Source organism: Nelusetta ayraudi, unplaced genomic scaffold (genome assembly GCF_046127955.1).
Source record: "Nelusetta ayraudi isolate G7.1 ecotype Tasmania unplaced genomic scaffold, CSIRO-AGI_Nayr_v1 ptg000006l, whole genome shotgun sequence".
Lineage (NCBI taxonomy): Eukaryota > Metazoa > Chordata > Actinopteri > Tetraodontiformes > Monacanthidae > Nelusetta > Nelusetta ayraudi.
In genome coordinates, this window is record NW_027466056.1 from 5,799,946 (window position 1) to 5,817,508 (window position 17,563).

General features: G+C 46.2%; 1 protein-coding gene across 2 annotated transcripts; it reads left to right on the forward strand.

Moving 5' to 3' along the window:
• The first annotated feature begins 9,489 nt into the window (after positions 1-9,489).
• LOC142882614 (sodium/myo-inositol cotransporter-like) lies at positions 9,490-15,856 on the forward strand. Of its 2 annotated transcripts, none has more exons than XM_076017421.1 (5): positions 9,490-9,580; positions 11,257-12,183; positions 12,269-12,464; positions 12,593-12,720; positions 12,813-15,856. In XM_076017421.1, the coding sequence occupies exons 2-5, from the start codon at positions 11,544-11,546 to the stop codon at positions 14,027-14,029; spliced, it is 2,181 nt and encodes a 726-aa protein (XP_075873536.1). In that variant the 5' UTR covers positions 9,490-9,580; positions 11,257-11,543; the 3' UTR covers positions 14,030-15,856. The 2 variants fall into 2 exon arrangements, with proteins under 2 accessions (XP_075873536.1, XP_075873528.1); XM_076017413.1 differs by lacking the exon at positions 9,490-9,580 and adding an exon at positions 10,440-10,907.
• The last annotated feature ends 1,707 nt before the right edge of the window (positions 15,857-17,563 follow it).

Consider the following 17,563-nt stretch of genomic DNA (forward strand, 5'->3'; position numbering starts at 1 on the left):
AGTCGGGCTGTCAGGCTTCTCTTGCATGGCACTTTTAGAAGAAAAAAGAAGAAGACGAAGAAGAAGAAGGCTTGCGACCCCTTCAAACAGCACGTCTCGAATTGGGATTTTTGTTTTTTTTGATGTAGAGACATGTGGAGGATAAAATTCTTGAAGTAGCAAGTTCTCCTGAGGAGGAGTCGACCCGCTTGTACCCGGGGTCGGGGTTTGTGCTTATGCAAAATCACAATTTCTGCAAAAACAACAAAAAAAGGTCAGAAACGAACGCCTGCGTGGCATTGAGCTAGCTAACTTGTCACTTTGATCTGTCTATCTATCTGTCTATCTGTCTGTCTATCTGTCTGTCTGTCTATCTGTCTATCTGTCTATCTATCTGTCTGTCTATCTATCTATCTGTCTGTCTGTCTGTCTGTCTGTCTATCTATCTAACCCTCTATGTATCTATCTCTGTCTATCTAACTATCTCACTCTATCTAATTCTCTAACTATCTGTCTATCTATCTATCTGTCTATCTCTCTTTCTAACTATCTCTCGATCTATATTTCTGTGTATCTATATCTCTCTATGTATCAATCTATCTCTTCTTATTGATTCAGATGCTTGTTTATGTGAACTTAACGCGCTGTGAGCAGTGTTCTCGCAGAAGTAGCCGCGGGGTAGCAGGGGTCGGGGCGGAGGGGGCGGGGGGGGCGGGGGGTGCTGCTCCCAGAGCAGATGGGCTCCCTGATCCCTGCAGAAGGGGGCCGTCAGACTGGCAGCGCAAGTGAAGGCACCGCTGCCCGCCCGCCACTTTTCTCGACCCGGAAGAAAGCGAGAAAAACCTTGGAACTTGTACTCGTTGTTTTCGTGGAGTTCTGATTAAAGTGGTGAGAGGCGCTGCTGGATTTATGAATATCCTGTGAATCACAGCACCGCTGGGCTGGCGTGAGAGAGCGAGTGCGTCCGAACGCATCTCCGCTCGTATTTACAGTTCATCCACTCCACTTTAAATATACTTTTGCTTAAATGAACAGCACACACACACACACACACACACACACACACACACTGGGAGTGTCAGAGCCCATCATTGTCATGGTGACCCTCCACCGTCGTGGCTATTGTGATGCTCGTTGCCTGCTCACGTGCAGCCAGTCCCCCGACACCCACCCACCCACCCACCCACCCTGGGGGAGTGGTGATGGGTCAAATTAATATGAACCCTCCTCCCCACTGAGGATGACACCCAGCCCCGGCGCTTTTCACCCTCGCTGAATGAGCGGCGCCCCGAAGAAGTCTGTTTCAGAAAAAAATACAGCTAAAATACAGCCACTAATGCATTCGGTGGCGGGCGGGCGAGCGAGAGAGAGAGGAAACACAATGCATTATTCTGTTTGGTTTATTTTTGCAGACTGCCTCCGAGGCTTAAAGACGCTGCTGCTGTTCACTCGACTGCAGCTGCAGCAGCAGCGGAGGTGAAGAGAGAGGCTGTTAGCTACCTTAGCTTAGCATTCTGATGATATTGCTGATGACATGTCCAATAGACGAGCAGGCTGGGATGGATGGACAGATGGATGGGGGTGGTGGATGGATGGATGGACAGACAGATGCACGGATGGATGGATGGAGCATAGATAGATAGATGGACGGATGATGCATAGATGTGTGATGGATGGATGGATGGATGGATGAACAGACAAATACATGGATGACGGACAGACAAATGGATGGATGTAAGATGGAGGAATAGATACTTTAGGGATGGATGGATTTGATGATAATAGATGACGGATAGATGCATGGATAAGTGGATGTATGATGCATGATGGACAGATGAATGAAGGGATTGAGTAATAGATAGATGGGCGATAGATGGATGGACGGATGATTGATGCATGGATGGATCATGGACAGACGAATGATGGGGTATAGATTGATGGAGGGATAGACAGCCGAATGGATGAACAGACGAATGGATGGATGGATGGACGGATGATTGATGCATGGATGGATCATGGACAGACGAATGATGGGGTATAGATTGATGGATGGATGGACAGCCGAATGGATGGATGGATGGATGGATGGATGGATGGATCATGGACAGACGAATGATGGGGTATAGATTGATGGATGGATGGATCATGGACAGAAGAATGGATGGATGGATGGATGGATGGCTGGATGGATGACTCCCCGTGTTGCTGAGGTTCGGAGACCCAAGAGGCCAAAAAATTTGACGCGAAACATAAAATTCACAGTGGCTTGTGAACTTTCAGCAGCCACTGAAATCCGCAGGAGGAGGGAAGCGGGGAGGAGGGAGGACATAAAAAAAAATAACTTCCCCTTTCATTGCCACGACCGTTCTCGCCCCCTGCACTCGATCGAGCATGCCGTCTGTTGCTGCTGCTGCTGCTCCTTTGAGGTCGTCCTCCGCTAACGCGGCTCTTTAACGCTCACCCGAGGTTGTTTGGAGGTCCCTCCGGAGCCCGACGCTTCCAGAGTTCAGCCGGGTTCAGCCGGGTTCAACGTTCCCAGGCCGAACGCTCTTGTGGGAATGTGTCCCGACGGAGCCGCGTGCTGGTTATTTAGGTGCATGGCTCCGACGGGAGAGAGCGGCAGCCGGCTGCTACTCATCACTTCCAAGGCATGAGTGACATTCTGAGCCGTGTGACTCGCTGGATTAACCCCCCGTGCACTGCGTGACACACACACGTACACACACACACACGCACAGTCGGCGTTCCATTCCGCTCTCCGCCTTTCCAGGGATTGTCTCCATTAGTCGTTGCCAAGCCACAAAACATCCCTCTGTTGTTGCATTGACATCGCTTTGACTCCGCCGCCGCCGCCGCCGCCGCCACCACCGTGGTGCGTTCAGGCAACGAGAGGCCCTTTGATGCACGGCTACGTTTAATTTATTATTGCCACTATAAGTAAATGTCAAACTGATTTACTGTTGACCTACCGCAAGGGTTTAATTTGTCGTCTGATTAGAACAGGCATGGGCAAAAACAAGGCCGGGGGTCCATATGGAAAAAATGATATTAATAGTAAGTAATAATATAGCTGTAGCTCATCATTTTATTTATTCAGTGTTTTAAGAGTAACGTCAATAAAGACCTAAATACAGTTCAAAGGCACATATTTAATGTTCATTTTCAGTCCACAGCACGTTTTCTACACATCCTATCATATATTATATATATATAACATATATATGTATATATATATATATATATATGTATATATATATATATATATATATATATACATATATATATACATATATATATATCATAATATTTTTTCCTCCAATGAGGTGGGTCACCAAAACTCTTCATCCATCTGCTGCTGCTCCGGCCCCCTCTCTCTGGTTATTGTCTTGTATTTTCACTGCTAGCTTGGCTGGCAGGCCTCTCAGTTGGGAAAGTGCAATTCATTTGTTGCAACAATCGTTCTTGCTCCCACTCGCCAGCAGGGGACAGCACTCAACCACCGCATGTTCTTGCTCAAGTTAATTTCCCTTTTCATTTTATTGTCACACACGATGTTCATTGCCACCCGATTCATTTCCAACCAAATCACTCTAAATTATCCGGTAAAGAGTCAAAAATAAATAATGTATTAAGTCTCCTTTTTTTTCCCCCCATTACAATGTTCTGCTCCGCTTTTAATTTTCCTCGCGGGCGGAGATTAAAGTCCGCGCATTTGATCTATGGGGTCGTTAAAATGAGGAAGTTGCACGGGGCTGTTTATTGCGGCTGGTGTTGCGGGGGGGTAGGGGGGGAGGGGGGTGGAGCCCAAGCAGGGGGGCCCTGTCGCACCGAGATGTTATTAACTGACAATGACTTTTGCTCGCTGCGACTTTTATTAATTTATAATTCCTAAACTGCCAGCGCGAGTTAAAGCGGCAGGGCGCCGTGTATCTAGAACGTGTCAGAGGAGGGAAAATCGTTTTTGACTCCTGCAGTCCCCCGTCCCGGAAAATTTGAAATGGGCAATTAACAAAAGAAAAATAAGCAAGAGGGCTAACTATTTATTTTTCCTTTTTTCCTTTTTTCCTGTCAGACCTTCTCTTTGTTTTAGCCTTGTAATTTCAAGGTTTTTGTAATAAAGCAACACTGTGTACCACTGCCGCCTTAAAAACCCAAGTTTCAGAAATCCCTCCTGAGTTTTAAAATCTTCTGGTCGCAGCGCCCCCAGCTGGCCTGGCATAGAACTGCACCTGGTTCGGTCGCCTGCCCGGCACCCTCTCCCCTATGGTGTTTCTATGTTCTCTTCTCCTCCTCTTTCTTCAATCCGTCTTCGCTGTGATATCAGTGTGTCATCAGCGACAGCGAGGCCTTTTGTCTCCGGCGTCGTTCACTACGTTCATTCGGTCGGCCTCCGGGAGCCCAGACGTCTTCAGACAGAGGTTGGGAAAGGCGTGTGTTTGTCGAGGTCACGGTGTCATGTGTGGGTTTCTCAAGTTTCTCCATCACCACTTTACACTCTCCCTCTCACTCTCTCTCTCACTCTCTCACGCACTCACACTTCACACTCACACACACACACACACACACTCACACACACACACACACACACGAGTATCAGCAGCAGCAGCAGCTGTGGATATCCACGTTTCACCATGGCAACATGGGACTGGACATATTCATCTAAATTAAAGGGGTTCACTTCACTCTGTTGGCACAGTGCTTAGCTTAGCTGAGCTAATCTCAGCCTAGCTTAGCTGCCGGTATGCAGTATTTATTTCATGATTATTTTAAAGAATGTGAAATATTTTGCAGTCATTTCAGGTAAGTGACGATCGCGACAGCTTCTTCACTCCAGAGCGTTTGTGTTTCTTCCAGATTTTACTCCCTTTCCCCCCCTTTTTTTTTTACCCCCTTTTTTAAAAAAGCAATATTTCCCACTGCCTTGGGAATCCCCACCCCCCACCCCCCAACCCCACACTCAAGCGCCCGACGCAAGCCCCGCGTCGATGATAAACACGTTGCGAGCAATTTCTTTTTTTTTTTCCATCTGCCCGTCTTTCCTTCCACCATCTGCCGTCGCCAGCAACTCCGAAGGTGTCACCCTCTATTTGTGTAAGGGGACCCTCCTCCTCCTCCTGCTCCTCCTTCACCTCCTTCCCCTCGTCCTCCTACTTCTCCTCTCCGCCGCGTGTAATCCCCAATTTCCTTCCTGCTGATGTGTGTTGGGCCGCGCCGGCGTCCTCCCCGTTCTGAATCTCACGGGTTTTCCCAATTTCTGGGAAATGTAATATGCATTCTCTAAGCATGACATCAAGTGTGCAAATTGAGCCGCTAATGGTCCCAAATTACACTGCGTTGCCTGACAATCGTATGGGTCTCAATTCTGTCAGAAATTATTTTTAAAAAAAATCTATTTGTTAACTATTCTCTTTATTGCGCCCTCTTTTTAAGTGTGTATTAAAACATGCAGTTCAGCAAATCTGCTCTTTGTGAAGTAATAGAGGGGCCCAGCCAAGTGTTGACTCCGCCCCCGAGGCCACCTGAGTTTCAGGCATATGGAAATTCAGGAGCGTCAGCTGTGTCAGATGAAAGCTAATATCTAGTGCTTTAGCAGGAGGCTGTAAACAGAGGGCTAAACTGTGTTCATGGATAAACCGCTAAGCTATCGGCTTAAGTGACTGCTGGAACTTGATTGGTTACAAAAAGGGGGAATTCGCCCCATAATTTGTGCTGCATAATCACAGTGTAAGTTGATTAATTTTGCATACAGCTCCTTTAAGCTTGGTCCTGCAGCCTCAGTGTGCTCGTGTGAAGCTCTGGCGTGCAGGGATGCAGTGTAGTGGACTCGCAGGGACGATGTGGGAGGAGATTAAATATAGTCCGTAAAAAAGAAAAAGGAGAGGGAGGTGAAGAAAAAAACGCCTTTTTTTTTTTATCTGATGCGTTGCTTTTCTGGATTCTTGTTTGACTGACAGTGCGGTCGCTCGAAACTTCAACCCGGTGTTTTTTGTTTCTTTTTCTGTTGAGGGGGGCAAAAAACGTCACTATGAATATTTGATGGCTAAAGAAAAGAGCCTCGCCTTCTGTTTCGTATTCTTTGTGAAGAATGGAGTTTGAAGAGGAGGACGATGAGGAGGAGGAGGGGCGGTGGTGGCGATGGGATGAAAAGGCATTTTAGAGCGGCGACGCAGGAATCAGAGATAACAGAACTCTTCCAACAGTCTTCTCCACTTCTACCACTTCAGTGTGTGTGTGTGTGTGTGTGTGTGTGTGTCCTTCATTTTATCTTACAAAACACTTATATCTTTATTTATTTCCCAAAGCAGAACACAAGTGTAGGGCAGCTCGTGTTTGGTTGGGCAGTGCTGCCATCTACAGTCCAAAGCTCAGTACTGTATGAACACCCCCCCACCCCCACCCCCACCCCTTTTAATTATGTTTTTTTTTGTATCTGCTGTTAATATCCTGAACTCGCAGAACATTTAACCCTGTGTTTACAGCCTCCTGTTGACACGCTGGAGTTGTGTAGCTTCCTGCCAAAAGCGATGCTTTATTGCAACTCCGGTCTGGTGTCCTGTGTGGCATCGCAGTGGTGAGTTCAGGCAACCTTTTTTGTGAGAAAAAAAAAGTTGATCGCACAATAGAAGTAAAGGGAGAACGTTTTTGTCCACTGACAGGAAATTGGTATTGGTAAAATGGATTTTGTATCCCAGGACCTTTAAAAGAGATGGAACATTTTTTCCACTTTAGGAATTCTGATCTTACATTGCAGGGGGAAAAAAAACTTCCTTCAACTTCCTTCATCAATTATTTATCGCAACGCACACCGTCAAACACGCATCCAAATCGAGGCCCAAAATTATTTTTTTTCTTTGGGCCTTTTATTTTGCATCTGATCTTACAAACGGCGAACGAGTCAACGTTCAGAGGCAAAAGCCAGCACGACGTCAAAAACAGATCTTCCCTCCCGACGGCGGGCAAAGTCGCAGAAAAGTGCAAAATCACGACGCGTGTGCAAAAGAAGCTCTGCTGTCATGCATGTCAGGGTCAACGGTTCCCTCGCTAATGTGTAATAAGCTGTTTTTTTCCACCCATCAGCATCTATTAGAAAATGCAAAGAACACGTCGGTGGATTCAGAGAGGCGGTCAGCCGCTGGCCACGTTCTCATGGTGTGGCCCGGTTGTTGAGTAACGACGGCCTGTTTAGCTGTGGTTTCTCTTGGTTATTTGTGCGTCTCGGCACAACAACAAAAAAAATCACTCTCGGAAGCAGCGGTGAGGCACGTGGCTGCATCGTCATCAAAACAACTCACCTCTGACTTCTAAAGAGCGTAAAGTCGGATTTTTTTTTTCTTTCTTGTTCCGACACCGACGGTGCCAGGTGCACCACAAGACGGCCTGAGAGGAGGCAAGGTGGCAGTAGAAGTGATCCAGTACTGATGAGCCCTGATCAAGTACCGTTATATGCGTAAAAAAAAAACACTTTTGACCATCTAAGGTAGTCGGATGTGATTTACACATGAAAAAAATTAATGTAATCCCAAGCAAAGACACTCGTGGTGTAATATTTTTTTTGGGGGGAAATGCAAAGTTTGAGATTGCAATCATGCATGAGATCTTCATTTGGGATTTGTGGCTGACTCCTGGTGGATTGTGTACTGGTGGCATTTCCATCTTGTGCCTCCGTCTTGCCAAGCTCGCTGAGCCCAAGAGTTTTCAGCTGGTTTTTATCACCAATCTATTGAGCACAGACACAGAGGTAGTAGCAAAAAAAAAACAACAGCAACAGACAAATGAGGGGAATAACTGCCTTGGTGTTGCTCCCTTCATCAACAGGTGAGATTAGAAGTTGAAATTCTCATCGATCATTTTTGCCACTCCTTTCCCAAATGGATATGTGAAATAAACCCAAATGCAAGTCATGCTCATTTTGGAGTGCGTGGCGGGGTTTGCAGAATGACATTTGCTTGTTTGCTTTGTTACGTGTGACACAGAACCGTGTTGTTTGCGCCATCAGGCCCCCGACATCCTGCGTATCAAAACTGGTTTGAAGTTCTCCCGATGCTCCCGTACCAGATGGCCTGGAGGCTGCGACCGACATCGGTCCCCAGGGGCGGCCCGCGGCGCGGGGTCCGACAGCGAGCAAGCTGGACCTCGTGATGTGTGTGCACGTGGGCGTTTGCAGCTGCGGCCCGGGCCGCAAAAACCCAGGGGGCGCCAGGAAAGACCCTGGAGGAGACGGAGGTATGGTAGCCGCGCTGGCACAAATCAAACAGGAAGCGGTGCTGCTGCAGCTCAGCGGTCTGCGGCCGTCCAATGAGGTAAGGCAAATGTTTAATTGTGTATTTTCAGAGGACAACACTAAAGAAAATGACTCTGATAGAATGTAAAGTAGTCAGTGTACAGCTTGAATAATAGTGCAAATGTAGTGTCCCATCAAAGTGACTCACTCACTCACTCACTCACTCACTCTCACTTGTTAGGGGTGTACTCACTTTTGTTGCCTGTGGTTCTGACATTTAACACTGTGTGTTGAGTTATTTTGATGGGACAGTAAAGTTTTCAGTGTTGTCCCATGAAAAAAATATAATGAAATATTTGCAGACATGTGAGCGGTGGACTCACTTTTGTGACATACGTACGGTATGGCAGCATGGGGTTCTATCAGCGTTGATGCACACTTTCCACCATGCAAATGCATTCGTTCACCTCAATATTTTGCTTTGTAATGGATAAGCAGAACAAAGTAAAAACAAGTAAGTAAGAATTAGTAAGTAATGGTGATGGTTTGTTTTTTTTCAACAGTACAAGAAAGAACTAATGGAGAAAAAAACGGAAATTACAGGCGCAGAAATGTTTGAGTTAAGTGCATCCCTAGCACCCTGTAATAGTGATAGTCTGCCCGGCAACAAGATAACGATCAAGTTGTTGTTCGCATTTCTCTAAAAAACAAACAAACAAAAAAATCTTTGTTATGCTAGACTTTTGTCGGTTTTTTTTCTCTCTCTCTCTATTTTCGGGCCGTTTTTCTGACTCAGTCAAGCCAGCCGCTTCTACATTTTCAGTGCGCTTGTGTTGCCGTACTTACGGCGAGAGAGTCCACTGAGAAAGTCAGCGTTAGTTCAATGGCGAGCGATTAACTTCCGCTTTTAAAAATGAGAAGCAATCTCTCTCTCTCTTTGTCTCTCTCTGTCTCGCTCTCTATCTATCTGAGAGAGAGAGAGGGAGAGAGAGAGAGAGAGAGAGAGAGAGAGAGAGAGAGAGAGAGAGAGAGAGCGAGGGTGGGAGAGAGGGAGAGAGAGAGAGAGAGAGAGAGAGAGCGAGATTGCCCTTTTATTTTTAAAACCGACATCGGTTTCCGTCGCCCGACATTGAACTAACGCTGACTTTCTCAGTGGACTCTCTCGCCGTAAGTACGGCAACATGGCCGCACTGAAAATGTGCGGCTCATTTACGGCGGCTCACTTGACCGACCCCGGCCCCGCCCCCTTAGGTGATGCCGAAGGTGATGGGTGGACCTCGCTGCCGCACCGTTAATAGCGATGAGCTCCGTCCAATCAGCGGCAGTCCGGGTCCGAGAACTGCTAAGAGGATATCAGAAGGACCAGAGCCGCAGCTGCAGGTAAGAATTACATTGTTTCGAATGGCAAGTTAGAAATAAGTTTATTGTTGAATTTATTTGGGGGTGAAAAATACATTTAGTTTGTTGAAGAAAAGTATAAACAGAAATTTGTGCCAAATTTAGCTTTTTGGAGTTATATTAAACAAAGTTTTTCTGCAACAGATGTTCAAATGTGAGGATCAATGATGCAGTAAGATGTGGGTTTCCAAGTTTACTTGGAAGGGGAAATACTTAAACACATGTCTCTGCTTAGAAAAATCATCCAGAGGCAGGAGGTTAGATTGATAGCACATGGACAAGTATTGTCGGAGGGCCTTACGCAACCCTGGCTTTAACTGGGAAGCCAGTTGGATACCACTGAGACAAACAAAGGATGTTAATGCGCTGCACTGTGCCTGCAGCTTGTAAAAAAAAAAATTAGAGAAAGAAGAAGAAAGAAAGAAAAAAAGAGTCGGGGGCTGTTTGCAAATACTGTCACGACTCTCAGGCTTTTAGTATGGTTGACTGGGTTCTCTGAGTAACGAAAACAAAAGCAATTTTGACAGTTCAGGCGTGTGCGAACAAGCGTGCACCTGTTGCAAGTTAAATGTTAGATTAAATAAAAGGAGCAAGTGCTGAACGTTTTTTTTTTTTTTGCAAAATTGTGTCTGTTACTTGTTCTTCTACTGTCATTGACTACCACAGAGCCAATATATATTGGCTCTTTTATCAGCCACAAATAACTATTCATATTTGCTTCTTGTTAATGTGCCTCAAATCACATGATAAGCTGTTGGAAAGCATGTAGATAATCAACAAAAATGTTCCCCAGCGTCTTTTTTTTAGTGGCCTGAAGGGTTAATTTGGTAAGTAATTACATTTCTGTTTATTTGCCTACTTAATATTGTCTGGTTATATTAACTTAATAATTGACTAAATGCTGACACAATTATTAACATGTGAGCTATCAGCTATGTGATGGGAGATGTTTGTTCATTAGTGGAAAACTTTGCCCTTTCAGTCTGCAGAAATTATTGTATGTGCCAGCGAATGTTTGTAGTTCATCTGTTGTTTCACAGGATGTTTTTATGATGGATTATTTGTCATATGCGGGGATATGCATCACGTGGTGTAGGTGGGACATCAGCAGAAGTGATTATCAGCTGCCCTTCACCTGGCGGGTTTTTTGGAATGAACTGAGAGGGTGGGGGGGGGACCTACTTTTGCTGACCGCTCTCCTTTGCTTGGCCTTATTTTTGTTTTGAACCGCATTTTGTGTCACTCAAACACGATGCAATAAATTTACATGGCAAGTGGTCTCCGGAGCTGTGACTTCATCCATCAGCGTGTCCTGCCGGTATTTTGTCCCCTTACTTAGCCTCTCTGCGACTATATTTCTCCCTGGTCCTTTGGATAGTCGCTCTACAATTATTTCTAAATTTTGTCCAAGAATCCAGTTTAGTGGCACATGTCAAACAAGTTTTGATTGGGTTAAAATAAGGGAGAAAATTAGACTTTGAATCAAAGTTTGACCGAGTTGTGAACTTGGAGATGGGGATGTTTGATGACCTGTGAACTTGCTGAACTGTGTATTTTGAATCCCTTGAATACACCTGAAAGCAACTTAAAAATGTGTGGAACCTGTCTGTTTGCTTTGCTCTGGAAAACACATTTTTAAAAATCTTAATTTCTTGCAGGATCCAGATGACCTCTTTGCCTGACCTCACTTGGCAATGACATTTTCAGAGCGAGCTGCATCCTGCGCCGGTCCCCGACGACCAAAGATCTGAAACAAAAAATAATCTCAGAGGAAACGGGACAATAGTCACTTTGATCTCAATAAGATTTTGTTACTTATTTGATGAAGTGAAAACTGAAGACGTAAACTTAGTATATAAGTATCAGCAATATTTTCCCACTTATTTGCGGGCATAGAGAAAATATTTCGCATTCTGTGACGCCCATACGCAAAACATTTGCCAACATGGCCGCGGTGACCACCATGCAGCCGGCGGACATCGCCGTCGTCGCCGCCTACTTCGTCCTTGTGCTGCTGATCGGCTTCTTTGCCATGTGGAAGGCCAATCGGGGCACCGTCAGTGGCTACTTTCTGGCTGGCCGCACCATGAACTGGGCCGCCGTGGGCGCGTCCCTGTTCGTCAGCAACATCGGGAGCGAGCACTTCATCGGACTGGCAGGCTCGGGTGCCGCCAGCGGCCTCGGCGTGGCCGCCTGGGAACTGAACGCCCTGCTGCTGCTGCAGCTGCTCGGCTGGGTCTTTATCCCCGTGTACATCCAGTCCGGGGTCTTCACCATGCCAGAGTACCTCTCCAAGCGCTACGGCGGGCGCAGGCTGAAGGTGTACTTCGCCGTGCTGTCCCTTGTGCTGTACATCTTCACCAAGCTGTCGGTGGACCTCTATGCTGGGGCTTTATTCATCCAGGAGTCTCTGGGCTGGAACCTCTACCTGTCCATCATCCTCCTCATTGCCATGACGGCCTTGCTGACGGTCACCGGGGGCCTGGTGGCGGTCATCTATACAGACACGGTCCAAGCATTCCTCATGATCGGGGGAGCGCTCTCCCTGACCGGCTTCAGCCTCTACAGAGTGGGGGGGTTTGAAGGTGGCAACCTTTTGCTCTGTTTTCAGCAGTTTTTGATTTTGTAGTTTCTTTACTGTTTAACCCTGTCCCGCCTTGATGTCCTAAGGTGTGTGGACCAAGTACATGCAAGCTTCTCCCAACGTCTCGGCCATCTTGCTGGCCTCGCCCAACCTGACATACTACGAGTCCTGCGACCACCACCTGCAGCCCAAGCCCCATTCCCTCAAGCTGCTTCGAGGCGTCCGGGATCCAGACCTTCCTTGGCTTGGTTTCATACTCGGCCAGACTCCTGCATCCATTTGGTAACCATTAGTATGTGAAGCACCGAAAGGTGTATTCCCGGGCCTTTTGGTCTTTGGTTTGGTGCGATTGTCCGACAATCTGGTCCGAGCAAGTGTTCGTTCTTAGCTCCCTGAATTTGTTTTTTCAGGTACTGGTGCACAGATCAAGTGATCGTTCAGCGGGTTCTGGCAACCAAAAACATCGCCCATGCAAAAGGCGCCACAGTCATGGCGGGATTCCTCAAAATCCTACCAATGTTCATTATCGTGATTCCAGGTACGGTTTTTCTTCTTTTTATCTATTTTGGCAGATCTGAAATCTTAAACACTGACCCGACGTGACTGGCTTCCTTGTGATCCTACTCGTAGGAATGATTTCCAGAATCCTCTTTGCCGATGAGTTGGCCTGCATCAGCCCAGAACACTGTACTGAGGTGTGCGGCTCCCCGGCCGGCTGCAGCAACGTGGCGTACCCGCGGCTCGTCATGTCGGTGATGCCCTCTGGCCTCCGTGGCCTCATCATGGCTGTCATGATTGCGGCGCTGATGAGCGACTTGGACTCTATCTTCAACTCGGCGAGCACGATATTCACGCTGGACATTTACAAGATGCTGCGGAAGCAGGCCTCGTCCCGCGAGCTTGTGATCGTCGGCCGCTTCTTTGTGGTGTTCATGGTGGCCGTCAGCGTTGCCTGGGTGCCGGTGGTCATTGCAATGCAAGGCGGCCAGATGTTCTACTACATCCAGGAAGTGTCTGACTACCTGACCCCACCCGTCGCAGCCATCTTTCTGCTCGGTGTCCTGTGGCATCGCTGCAATGAAACGGGCGCCTTCTGGGGTGGGATGGTCGGCTTCGTCCTGGGTACGTCGCGCCTGATCTTGGCGCTGGTCTACCACGAACCCCACTGCAGCCAGCTGGACGAGCGGCCGTCCTTCATCAAGGACATCCATTTTATGTACGTGGCGGCCGTTTTGTTTTGGGTGTCGGGCTTGGTGGCGGTGGTGGTGAGCCTCTGCACCGCGCCACCCGAAAAGGAGCAAATACGCACCACCACTCTGTGGGGGCTGAACAGGAGAAAGAAGCTCAGGCAACAGGAGAAGGAGAATGGTAACAGTGAGGTCCTCGCATTGAAGCCTCTCAACCATGCTGCACTTGACCGAAATTGCTTGCCTGGGAAAGAAAATGGCCAGGACGACCCTGTAGACGCTAACGGCATTGAGCCACATCTTGGAGGCACTCCGCCGATCTGTGAAGATGTGGACGCTGAGTCCCCGAGGCAGAACGGTCACCACCTCGTAACTCCCGATGTTGAAGCAGCCAAAGAGGGTCACATGAGGGAATGTGCGGTGGAGGAGTGGGACTGCTGGAGAGGAGGAGCGCAAGGCGGGAGGTGCACCAAGGCCCTGGAGTGGTTCTGTGGCCTGCAGGAGAAGCTGACCGACGAACGTGTATTGTCAGTCCAGGAGCAGGAGAAAATGGTGGACGAGCTCCTCCACGAAACCCCTCGAAACAGAGTCGTCCTGAACGCTGCTTTGGCGGTGGTGGCTTCCATCGCGGTCTTCCTCTTCATTTACTTTTCTGTGTAAATGAACCCAAACCTGAAAAACTGAAAGGCTTGAAGCTTGGAAGGGAGTTCAGAACAATATTTGAACCTCATTCCTACACAAATGCCTCTGCTCTTAAGATTTTTTTTATTTTACGGCAGGGTAGTAAATGTGTGTGTACAGAAGCCTGTTCACTTTGTTTTTAACTTTGCCCCAACTTGGCAACTGTCTTTAAGTCGGTAAAGAAGCATCTAGAAACATGCTACTACCGCTGTCTTGATTCAGTTGCCGGGAAGAAAGTGGTCGAATTTTGTCACTGTTTGTCGGCTGCTGGTTGTTTCTTTTAAAGCCGATTATTATCGCGCACAACTTTCTTTTTGTTATTAACCTTGAAGACGACTCAATCATGGGGTGATATCAGATGACCTAGATTGTTGCTTGAGATTTCTTCATACCTTGGTGTCGTTGTTAGATAATCGGCCTTTGATTGATTACATATTTACATTATGTGTCACCTTTTTGGAATGCAAGGTCATTTTCTGCTACACTTCAACTGTTACAAGAGCGTCACTAAATTGCTTATTGCATTTACAACATCAATGTCCCTGTGTTATCGTTAAAAATGTTTGCACTTTAAAGCAACTCTAGGTAACTTGGACTCATTACTACTCCCTGCTGGTTGAGAACCGCAAATACTCTTTGTCGGTGTCGTAAAGAGGAAAAATACCAGTTCTTCACGTGGGTTTGTTGACACATACTGAAGAATCACTTGGAAATATGTCCACCGACAAGGTAAAGTAACATGCGTTACATGTTTGTTTGTTTGTTTGTTTTAAATATTGTTATATTGTTCTTTTGAACGTGACAGACGAGTACAATTACACAAACAAGGATAGTGTATTGCTTAAAAAGACGGCAGTGAGACGACAGAGCTGGAGCGCTCGTATGTGTTCAGGAAAAACACCAATACGAAATGCAAAACAGACATTGACAATAACGTCGTAGCCAACGTGCAGAAGCATCAAGGCTGGGTCGCCGTCAGTTTTTAACCCCTTTCCCTCTCTCAGCTCGCGCCACTGAGTGTAAGCTGGTCCAATATCTATTTGAGTCCGGGCTCGTGCTCAATCATGTTCCCTCTTCCTTTTCTTTGACTCCTCAGACAAAACCCTCTTTCCTTTCCGAGCTGGCTCTGCCATGTTGTTAGTTGAAATGATGAAAAATCCAAGTGGCCGCTGGCTAAGACCGCCTCTAAATAAACGTGTGACGTTGCCGTAAAGTGGTTCGTCCCATGTAATGACGACACAGGAAGCCGTGTCGGGTCGTGCGTGAAAGTTAGACAGTGCAGTTACAGCCGGCACAACCCCCCTCTTGCTGCCGAGGCGGCACCATTGATCCTATTAATCATTTATCTATCGCTTTACTGAGTTTGGAATCATAATTTTATGGTTGAAAAGTTACCTAGAGTTGCTTTAAGCACTAAAAACTAATGACTTTAAAATTCAGTTTTATGATGTCAAATTGTTTGATGATCACACAAAATACACATATATCATGAAAAATACACTCAACTACTTAATAAATTGTATTCAAATTTGGTAAAAGCTGCCACTGTGTTTGCGCGCTAGGTGTTAACATGGCTAGCAGTTCTTTGATTGTTTATTATTTAACTGTGACCTGTTGTTTGATACATTGCTGTAATTGTATTTTTTATTTTTTTTATTCCCCTGATGGAACTGCGTCCGAGAGAAGTGGGGCGTACGTCAAAAGTTTTTCATATTTTTCTTTGTCTTTCCTTCCATTGTTGCTGTTTGGCTGGGTAGGTGATATAAACGATTTTTGATGCAATTTTTATATGCAATAAAAAGTTGGAACAAATCCCTGATGTTCAGGTCCTCATTCATGGCTGCATATGCTTAACTGTAAACTGGTGTTGTAGTGTTTCACTTGATGTCGGACCGCCATGGAATTCTGTGTGATCACACCTGTCAATGCAACAATAAGCTCAACTTTCCACAAAAAAGAAAAGTATGTCCTCGCTAAACGATTTGAGCAAAGTTTGTTTCACAAGAGCAGCAGCAGCCGATGATCCTCGCACCAGCCACTCAGCACTCATTGGTTGAGGAAGCAACTTAGCTTGTCATTCTGGTCCAATTGACTTGTTCAGGCATGTTTTTTTAATAGAAACCCTGAACACCAATGTGACCACTATGTGCAAATCATGCAGCGCCTCAGGTCTTTAGTTGTAAAACAGTAGGTTATGGTGTTTACATTCTGTGAAAGATGTTAAGATGTCCTCTGTGGCGGTGGAAACTTACAGACTGAAAGTGGAAAGTTACTAAGTAGGACTATCTTGCTGTTGGGAGGAGAAAAAAAAGGGGGGGGGGGGGACTCCTCTGTTTGTTTGGTGCACTCTACAGTAGTCTCGCATCTTACTGCGCGCTGCACTGAAAAGTTGTTTCCAGAAACTGTAATATGACTTTCTGAAGAAACATCGATTGCAATCACTTAAGACAGGAAACCTTTCGGGCTGAAGATTAGGACAAGATTGTGCATGGAAGAAAATAAAAATAAATAAATAGAAAAGCCTAGAAAATTAACCATAATTTTGCTTTTGGCTCTTGATTGTAAAAGCCAACAAAGAGGAAAAAATACTCAAGACAATGATTCAGTCAATATGAGGAGCAGCAAAGCAAGATGTAACCAATGCAAAGAAGAATCACCTCTTCCCAACCAGATGATGAGGCGCGATGGCTCATCACCCAACAAGGATATGGGTATATTTACTGTTGCCAAATCAGGTGACAGAGTCCTCAGATTCCACCTGAGGTGGGAGTGTTTTGAAAATGTTGGGATACTTGACAGATCCCAATTGATGAGTTTCTGATTAATGTCCCTCTGTCTCCGGCGAATACTGTTGAGTGATTAATTAACATCCATCAGTTTGCATGACGAACAACTGGCATTCTATTGAGGGTGACGAGTGTACAGTGCACATAGCTTTGTGTGTGTGTGTGTGTGTGTGTGTGTGTGTGTGTGTGTGTGTGTGTGTGTGTGTGTGTGTGTGTGTGGTGAGAGAGGTTTTTTAAGTTTCTACTCAAGTTCCATACTTGAGTAGAAACGGTCGTGACACTTTATCGCCGCTAGTAGGCAGCCTTGGACCAAATTCATAAATTTACTGACAAGCCTGTCTAGGGCTGTACATGTAGCATGAACGATCCCTAATGTATTGTCTAACTTTATGTGTTAACTTGCTGCTTGTATGCATGACTTAATATTGTCAGTTGTTACTGTATTTTATACATTTTGGCAAATATTTGAGCATTCAGAGGTCCGGATACAACGGACCGTGAGAGAAATGCATGCCTATATTTGCCATGTTTATGCACACCTGTTACCACAAATGCATTCAAGCAACTTCCACACTGATCTTTTTCTGCTTATGTGAACTTTTTCCTCCCATTATAACCTCTTTGCAGCAACATCGCGATGAACTTGCTGAATTCTCGCGATGCTTGGGTAATAATATTCCGGACGAGTTGATCAAGCTTGCATGCGTTCTCAACAACCTGGCCGGAA

Coding starts and splice junctions, on each gene's coding strand:
- LOC142882614 (XM_076017421.1), top strand. CDS start 11,544: ATGGCCGCGGTGACCACCATGCAGCCGGCGGACATCGCCGTCGTCGCC. Junction 12,184..12,268: donor CAGAGTGGGGGGGTTTGAAG/GTGGCAACCTTT, acceptor TGATGTCCTAAG/GTGTGTGGACCAAGTACATG. Junction 12,465..12,592: donor CAGACTCCTGCATCCATTTG/GTAACCATTAGT, acceptor TTGTTTTTTCAG/GTACTGGTGCACAGATCAAG.